Source organism: Miscanthus floridulus, chromosome 3 (assembly GCF_019320115.1).
Source record: "Miscanthus floridulus cultivar M001 chromosome 3, ASM1932011v1, whole genome shotgun sequence".
NCBI lineage: Eukaryota > Viridiplantae > Streptophyta > Magnoliopsida > Poales > Poaceae > Miscanthus > Miscanthus floridulus.
The window spans coordinates 135,077,802-135,086,893 of NC_089582.1; the positions used below are offsets into that span (position 1 = coordinate 135,077,802).

At 45.1% G+C, this 9,092-nt stretch overlaps 2 protein-coding genes across 2 annotated transcripts; both read right to left on the minus strand.

Moving 5' to 3' along the window:
• Positions 1 to 3,538: 3,538 nt before the first annotated feature.
• On the minus strand, positions 3,539 to 6,674 carry LOC136547062 (putative yippee-like protein Os10g0369500). Its single transcript, XM_066539030.1, has 3 exons — positions 6,207 to 6,674; positions 4,946 to 5,054; positions 3,539 to 3,773 (listed from the first exon to the last, which is right to left on the minus strand). Exons 1-3 carry the CDS (start codon positions 6,347 to 6,349, stop codon positions 3,690 to 3,692), a joined length of 336 nt encoding a protein of 111 aa, XP_066395127.1. The 5' UTR covers positions 6,350 to 6,674; the 3' UTR covers positions 3,539 to 3,689.
• Positions 6,675 to 8,291: 1,617 nt separating this feature from the next.
• On the minus strand, positions 8,292 to 8,876 carry LOC136544485 (protein ASPARTIC PROTEASE IN GUARD CELL 2-like). Its single transcript, XM_066536637.1, has one exon. It carries the CDS (start codon positions 8,874 to 8,876, stop codon positions 8,292 to 8,294), a length of 585 nt encoding a protein of 194 aa, XP_066392734.1.
• Positions 8,877 to 9,092: the final 216 nt, after the last annotated feature.

The window sequence follows — 9,092 nt, forward strand, 5'->3', positions numbered from 1 at the left end:
ATTTATTATTTACATTCATCTAGTTGAGCTCTTTAGAGTAGCAAGGTTGAGAGCTCTTAGTGAGTAATTACATAGCTAGTTTGAGTGCCTAAGTATTCATTGCAACTAGAATTGTTGGATAGGTGGCTTGCAACCCTTGTAGAGCTAGAGCAAGTTTGCATTACGCTATTTGTCATACTAATCAAATTGCTCTAGTTGATTTGTAGATTTTTAAATAGGCTATTCACCCCCCCCCTCTAGCCATATTAGAACCTTTCATGCATGGCGTGGCACAGACATTTGGCCGCGCCATGGAAATAGGCGCGGCCAAAAGTGTTAGTTTTTTAAAAAAAACTGACAGTGTTAGATTTAAAATTATATTCAAAAAAGGGTTTAAATTTTAAAAAAAAAAATCCACGGCGCGCGAGTGACGTGGTTTCTGAAGTCCTCACGTGGACTGGTGGCCGTCGGGCGAGTGTGAGCTGCTCCGGTAGGTTTCGTTATCTCATCTGTTTTGATTGTGCCTTTGACTGAAACTCAGTAAACTAATTCGCAGTTTGTTTGTCATAGCCACGCACAAAGCTACCACAAGAGGTGAAGGTGAGAGCATCTCCAAGAGACTCTCCGTATCATTTCTAATTATTAGGAATAGAGATTTTGATGAAAAACTAACCTCCAACGGTTTTTCTATATGATCATCCAAATATAGCCATCTTCTATTCTGGATTTTTCGCTAGCCAAAAATAGAAGACGAGAATGACTCTCTAGAGTGCGCATGAGATATAGAAAAACTGTTAGAGACTGAAAAGATATAGAAAGCGATTTTTATGCAAATGGCTCTTCAAATGATGATTTAGAGAATGAGATTTAGATAGGCTCTTGGAGATGCTCTGAGGCAGGCTTACCTGGTTAGGGTTGCTTTGGGCCTCTTCAACAAACTTTTCAAAGGAACTAGAGAAATCTGAGTCCCATGGTTTTTTGGCAAAAAGCGTGCAACTATGGCCCTGTATAGATTTATCGGGGCAGACACTCCTAGGTCCCAACCTCAAAACCATAGTGGTTTCCATAGTCTAAAGAAACTACTTATAGAAGTTACACTTCACAACTCATACATTTGCTCAGTGGACCCTCAACCAAACAGCAACACTCTCTCCTTTTTCCTTCCCCGTTCTCTCGTGGCAGCACACGGAGCGAGCGCGCATCAGCAGACAAAGCTGGGGCCTGCAAGCCTACAGCGGGGCAACGACGGACAGTGCCAGGTCGACAATGAGTTCACAGGGGCCTATGAACATGCGACAAACGAACAAAGCGGGGGCATGCGAACGTCTAGAAGTGAGTGACAGCAGACGGTCCAAGACGGTGGTGAGTGTAATAGCTAAACGTGGGGATTGCGACCGTGCGATGTCGAGCGCAAGTGCTTTGCAAGCGTGCGACGGGGTTAGTCCCGACCAATCGAGGACTTGCACAGAAGCAAATCCGGCCATAGGCCCCGTTCGCTGGTCTGAAACTTGGCTGAAACTGGCTGGTTTTGTGAGAGAGAAGCACTGTAGCGGCTGGTTGATAAATAGTGTTCGCTGAGGAGGATCAACCGACTGGACTGGTTTTACCAGACCAGCGAACGTGCCCATAGTTGGGCGCCAGCGAGGCTGGCTGCGAAGGATCGTCCAAGCGCGGGCGCATCCATGGCGAGGAAGAACCTAACCTCGTGGAAGAAACGACTCCTTCATCCCACAATAGATCCCTCGAGTCTTTCGTCGTCGGACATCAAGCCGAAGAAACAATTTCCTCCTCTTTTTCTCACTAAATCACTTGCCACAAGAGACTTTTTGCTGACATGTTAGGCTATCAAATGCTATAGAAACTATCTAGAGTCTCAGATTGAAACTGGCCTTACTTGCTAATAGTTAAGTAGCTAATGGTTCATTGCTAATATTAGCTACCTGACTATTAGTTGCTATTAGTTGGTTTGGTCCAAGTAGTGAGATGGTTGTTAGCCAGATATTCAACTAATAATTAGCTAAACTAATAGCTGAACTTGTTTAGATTCAAAGGAGCTAATTCTAGCAGCTAACTCTATTAGCTCCGTGAATTCAAATAGAACCTAAGTCAGTGCTTGTAGCGGTATCCTGCCCTCAACATACAAGTCTACAAACGTTAGTGGTGACATTTTCAAGTTCCTTGTGGCGAGGTTTTAGTCGTCCACCAATGGAAAACGCCAAACGGAGGACGTGATCGTTATCGAAATTATATATGCGAAAGGTGCGATGCTGGGTGCAACTTGGAATTGGAAAAAAAACTCTGATTGGGATAACAACCGTCGTCGCCCCTTCAGGTCTCTTGGTGTCGTCGCCTAGTACTCCTCTCTTTCTTTCTCTCCGACGAATATGCCGGCGGTAAGAAGCGGTAAGGGCGTCCTCAACAGTTCAGCCAAATAGCTAGATGACATGGACATGCGATCAAATAAAAAAGAGAAAATTTAAGGTGCATAGTATACATTGAAGAGAGAGAGAGACACGGTATTCTTAGGAACTCGTGCGAGCTTAGCGATTTGCTCATCGCTAGATGCAAGTTTTTTCACTCTCTCTTCGTCTTATTAAATCTTTGATACATGCATGAAGTATTAAATGTAGATAAAAAAATAACTAATTACACAGTTTGATTGTAAATTACGAGACGAATCTTTTGAGTCTAATTAGGTCATGATTGAACAATAATTATCAAATACAAACAAAAGTACTACAGTGTCAAATATTGATTCCTAACATCAATCTAAATAAGGCCCTACTGCAATTCTCATGCTCTCTCTCCTCTGAATACTATAAAAAATTGTGATGCTGGCTATTTCGACAGCCCGTTGGGCCGCCCTAAGAAGAGGGGAGCTATTTTTTGTTTACAACAGTTTTTTAATTTAGTTTACTTTGGTTTAGTCCAAATAAATTTACCAGCAAAATCAAATGATTTTGGTCAGGAGTTTGTTACCTGTAATGACTTTGGTGATGGCTACAACGAGTAGAGATGAAAACGGATGAAAATGGGTGGAAAACACCCTCATGTTTTTATTTTCTATAATTTTTTGAAAGAAACGGGATCATGTTTGAAAAAGTCGGATAAAAAACAGAATCGTGATATGCGAACAAACAAAAACAGACAAATACAAGATCACATGATCTAATGTTCCCGAGTATGCATGTATAAAGTTACACAACAATATACACGTATGAAGATTGGTCTAACATTCACTTGCTGACATGTGTTAATACATTAACATGCATAATGGGTGATTAATAGGTATATTAAAATAACACAAGGACATGTAATTGTTAGACATTTCACGCATAAACGGGCAGCTCACAAATGTGATGTCCTGCTATAAGTAAAGAGGGTTAGTTCTTGGGCCTCGTTTCCGGTTATAATTTGGTGGGCCATACAAACAGCTTAATTGCCCAGCATTCTTATTTGTGAAATCCAGGTCCGGTTCTGGAGCCAAATGGGCCCAGCTTTCCATACGGATACCGAGGAGTTCTCGGAGCGCAACCGTTATACAGTGTGATCCCCAAAAGGCCTAAATATATGTTTGGTAAATGGATTTCCATCGCGTTTAATCTTCACCATCACAATAAAATGCTGAGGAACCACTACGACAAATGTTCAGGAATAATTTACACAGTTGGAAAGGTCTGCTGGACTCAATAGCTGATCAATTTCTTCAGCTACCAGCCTTCTTTGAGCATCATGTTCTTCTCCAGTATATACTTTCCTTCTTTATATTTCTGGTCCTCGTTATAAGCTTTCTCCTGCATCCAATGGGTAGAGGACTCATCATGACATTAACATGGTTCACAGAAAAACCACAAAACAACCACGGGGGAATGTGTAGGAAACATCTGAATGAACTAAGCACTGACTGACAACTAGGCCAAACATCTCAAAGCCTAGCAGACAGGCTTGGTTGATCACGTGGCAATGCCAACTAGCATGAACTAACAACTCGTGAAAGGAAAGAAAACCATGGCAAAGAAAAGGTGGAAGAATAAGTTAGAACATGTGTTCCTCGGTTAGCAAGTACTATTCCATATTGCTATGAACTAACTGTTAACCATTTTTTGTATTTTTCTAAGTTGTTTAGACTGCCTAGGGCAAATCACATAATGGTAAAGGATTACTATTAAGTATAACATCTCATGTACTCTGGCTATTGAGCTCAGGGCTGGAGCATGTGCCTGATTAATCACATTAAATAATGCAATAACCCCATCCCTAGTTTAAGATACACCTTGAACACTAAACATTGCAAATTCTGTGCACCTCATGATTCTCATTCGTGTGAATAACAGTGAGGGATGTCACAACAAAACCCAATGCGCATTATTAAAAATTCAATAGAAACCTGTAAACTCATGAGTCATGAGACCCAATGCAATTATAGGCATCCTACAGAAGATGCAGCAATGGTTCATCATTCAGCCTTGCAGCTGGTAACATCAACCTATGAAATTCTAATATGTGAATGAATGAAAAAGGGCTTGCATTAAAAAGTAAGTAATTTTTCCCTTGATGAATTCTCAGTTAACGCATGTATAAGTGTATTTTGTACACTAAAAATGTTGTTAATATAAAGCAAAGAGGTACGAGGAAATAGAAGTGCCCATAATCATGTCATATCCATGAATAACTGAATAACTCCACAGAACAAGTATCCACACTTGAGTAATAAGCAACAGAGTTCTATGTATAATGGTCCTCTAGAAGTGCTGCGATTATTCCTCACAGCCATCTACACATTATTTATGGGAATAATGCTTATGAGATATCTTGTTTCAGAACACATTAGCAGCATTCAAGAATTGTTCAATTGGGACATCAAGTCACATATAGTTTTGCAAGACCTATCCTCCTCAATGTATAAACACCTAACTTTGCAATTTTCAATAAATTTTACAGCACAAATGACAAATTGGTAACTTACATATCTCCAGCCAAGGAGTTGTTGGCAGCTGCTACAGTAGATATCATTCACTGTATGCAACCCAGTCATGAGATAGCGATCCTCGTTGGGACCAAGGCTCACATTCACCCTGGATGCGACATTGACCCCAGATCAACATGTAAACAAGAATTCGCAATGGATAGTTGTTCAAATCGTCAATGAACAATTATACTATATAATACTTAACTCGTTCTACCATCTGCAACTATCAAATGCTAATAACCAATGTGGACAATTACATGTTTGTTCGATTGGATGAAAGTGAAACCGATGGTTAACTTCATAACTCACATCCTTATCTAAAAAAACTCCATAACTCTCATCGATTGTATTCATTAGGGAAATAATGAATGTGCAAAGTGGACGAAATGCGATTTACAGGTTCAATTGATTCCAGTCCTTAAGGATGCCTTCACAAGTCATTGGTGTTAATGCTCTACAAGTCATTTGTACTGGATCATGGTTTAGCACCAAAGAGCAGAAAATGGCCCTGCTTCATGGTCTCAATCAAATGGCCCCGACCAAGCTCTCTAAGGTCATATCTGAGTGTTCATCTCTATTCCCTATCGAGCAGGGTCCTGTTGACCATGTGAAATCTGAAATGCTGTTTGTCTACATATCCTCCGGACTCGTAAGTTTATAACCCAACACCAACAATTTCTAGTACAGTAGTAGTAAAGGGAGTGCCAGAGGCTCCCACATGAGTGGGGTCTGGGGAAGGAAAAATCCAAGGCAAGCCTTCCCCCCGTAAAATCTGCGGAGAGGCTGCTTCGATAACAAGAACAAACAAAATGTTGATTCATGTAACGTCGTGTGTTGCATAACTCATTTATCCACATCCAAACAGGAATAGAGTCCTCCCATCCATTAACGATACGACCTAAGAAACAGTGTCACATGCCCTTAACCACATTCATACCTTATAGCTTGATTGCACAAGGCATCATTTGATAACCATCATCCCTCTACCAACGACCAACAGGATTCAGGTAAGAATAACATTTTTCAGACAGTGTTCAATGCAATTCAGGCAGCTAAAGTCGATGCAGCTCTAAAAAGTAACAGTGCGTGGCGACAGCTAGCAATCTTATATTCGATATATACTAGCTAGTTAGCTCGGAATTCCAGTAACTGCAAGAGACTAAACTACCGGCATTGTAGCCATCGCACAATCCACGGTCAGAGAACCGCGAGAAATCAAAGTGCGGGGAACAGAGAGAGAGGGACAGGCCCAGCTCACACGCTGTCGAAGAGGTAGGCGCGGCCGTGGCGGCCGCGGAAGTCCTTGGACAGGATGGCGTCCGGCGACGCCGAGTGCACCCTGCAGTACTTGCACCTGAACACCTTGGGCCCCGGGAGCGACTCCACGAACAGGAGCCCCATCCCCGCTCTCGCAAAACCCGCCCGGCGAGCTCAATCCACCGGCGACCCGCACCAGATTCCCTGGATCAACCCAGCAACAACCCACCAACCAACTAAGGCCTCTAAATCTCAATGTCCTATCAGCAAATCCCGAACCGCCGGAACGCCAGGGGGAGGCGGCGATTGGGCCCGATCGACATCGGCGGGGGAGGGGATCGGCGGGCGAATCCGGCGGAGACCGCGATGGGATTTGGTCGGGGGTTGGGGAGGGTGAGGGAGGCAGACGTGGGGTTGGGAAAGCGGAGACGACGAGGAAACGAAATGGAAATGTGGAATCGCTGCCTCCTTGGTCTTTTTCGGACGAGTGTTTTTTTTTCCCTACAGGCTTTTAACCGTGTGTTATTATAAAAATCGTTAATTATCCAAGAGTCATAAAAAAAAAAGTTGAGTTCTCACATGTGCCACAGCTTTGAACTCTTTTGTCTTCCACGTCACTTCTGTCAGATTTGACTCTAACGGTATCAAACTACGGATGCGAAAAGTTAAAAATACCCTCAAATCTAAATATGCAATTAATTTTTTTAGCATCTTAATGGTCTCAAATGAAAAAAAAAACTCAAAACTAGAAAGAATGCTTTTGTAAAAATTATCTTCATTTAATTCCGTACAAAAAATATGATTTTTCTAAGACATTAATAATATCAAATCATATTTTTTTACAGAATTAAATGAAGATAATTTTTATACAAAAATTGTAAATATTGTCGAGATCTACAACTTTCTAGTTTTGAGTTTTTTCACTTGAGGTCATTAAGATGCCCAAAAAAAATTAATTGCATATTCAGACCTAAGGGTATTTTGGACTTTTCACAACCGCGGTTTGACACCGTTAGAGCTAAATATGAAGAAAGTGACGTGGAGAGCAAAAGAGTTCACAGTAATGACACATGTGAGAACTCAATTTTTTTAATGACTTATAGATAATTACCGACTTTTATAATGTCATCAGGATAAAAGCCTCTTTTTTCTACTCCCTGAATTTATAGAGTGGAACGACGATGGTCCTTGTCCTTGGTCCTTTGACGCGAGTGCCAACGGGTTGATTGGGTTCGGTGCGCGGCATTGGTTTTCTCGCTCTCTTTTGTGTGGTTCGTCGTGGGTGCGTAGCTCGGATCGGATCGCGCGGCTCCGCCGTGCGGTTGCGGGAGCACACGGTGGAAGAAAAGTCACCCGCCGAGAGACGAGAGCGATGCGAGGACGGCGGGTGCAAGAAAATGGAGGCCTCGGTGGACGAGCAACGGAGCTCCTGATAAGGACTGCACCGGCAACGTGGAGCGTCCTTATTTTTTTTTTTTAAGTAAAGTTCATGGCCGGTCCTCAAACTTGTACCGGATGTCATTCCGATCCATAAACTTAGAAAATGTGTCATTTCGATCCTTAAACTCTATTAGGATCTCATATTCATCCAAACGGGTCTAGGCCACATGTCAGCTCTATCTGCCTCTGGGACGTCGTTCGGGCGGACAATCTAGCGCGTGCCGCTCGAGGCCGTCATGGAGGCGCTCCCTCCCACCCACGACGCATCGCTCGAGCGCGACCGTGATCTCCACCAGCGGCGGCGGATCGAACCAGCCCATGCTCCCCGGCGGCTGCGCAACCAGCCACGCAACACGTTCGTGAGACGGCAACATGGGTCTAGGGTACGCGGCCACAAACAGCACGCTAGCGCGCGCACGACGGATACGCCTCCTGCGGTAGCCATGTCACGGCTGTGCCCGTGTCCATCACCATGCCGTGCCTGATCCCGGACACGCCGACGTAGTAGAAGCTCGGCGCCTACGGGTTGCGCACGAGCGTCACCCACACGGCGCCCTCCGGCACCGCCTCACTTCGCCCGAGCACCAGCGGCCTGCCCACGCCCGCCCCCCTGAGGACACCTCGTACTCGCAGCCGCCGAATCACCTCACCCAGAGATGCGCAACGTCCGACAGATGGCTGAGCCGCACGACACGCTGGAGAAGGTTGTTGACGTGTCGTGGTGGAAGAGCGGGTCCGCCTGCGTGTAGCACTCCCAGATGACGTCGATGCCGAAGTCCACCACGAGGTGCTGCTCCGTGGGTGGCGAGCCCACGTCCACTTGGACGAAGTACTTGCCGCCGCTACCCTTGTCGAGGCCCGACACCACCTTCTCGACTCCGTGCCGAGAGAAGAAGTCCGTCGACTGGTACGTCGGGGACAGGCGTCTCACAATCACGAGGTACTCAGCGCGTGCACTGTCACGGGCCATGAGGTCAACCATCACGTGGAGACGCGCGGGATACGTCGCGCCAGTGACTACGTCAGGGGCTGCGGCGGCGACGCGCCCGTGCGGCCAAGCGGCGGTGGCGGTTCGCCCGCGTGCCTGCGCCGCGTGGCGAGTGCTCGCTCGCGTGCCTGCGTGGAGGCAGCGGCAGCTCGCCCGCCCGCCTACGAGGCGGCCACGGCGATGGCTCGCCCGCGCCTGCCCAGCAGCGGCCGACGCACCCACGCGGCCAAGCAGCGGCGGCATGACGGCGGTATGAGGCAAAGACGACGATTTTTTTTAAAAAAAAAAAGAACCCTCATAAAGTTTATAAATATTTGGGTTTTTTTGTCTAGGCGATATTATATATAAACCCGCGCTAATCTTCTATTTCAAGCAATTAAGTCTTTTCTAGGTACTCGAACACAGATTCATACCCGTTTGGATGAATACGAGACCTGAAGATAGTATAAGAACGAGAAT

What these genes read in the sequence shown, in the direction of transcription:
- LOC136547062 (XM_066539030.1), bottom strand. Translation starts at nt 6,349, where the DNA reads ATGGGGCTCCTGTTCGTGGAGTCGCTCCCGGGGCCCAAGGTGTTCAGG. An exon ending in GCCTACCTCTTCGACAGCGT is followed by an intron (nt 5,055 to 6,206) that starts GTGAGCTGGGCC and finishes TGTCGCATCCAG; the next exon opens with GGTGAATGTGAGCCTTGGTC. An exon ending in AACTCCTTGGCTGGAGATAT is followed by an intron (nt 3,774 to 4,945) that starts GTAAGTTACCAA and finishes CATTGGATGCAG; the next exon opens with GAGAAAGCTTATAACGAGGA.
- LOC136544485 (XM_066536637.1), bottom strand. Translation starts at nt 8,876, where the DNA reads ATGCCGCCGCTGCTTGGCCGCGTGGGTGCGTCGGCCGCTGCTGGGCAG.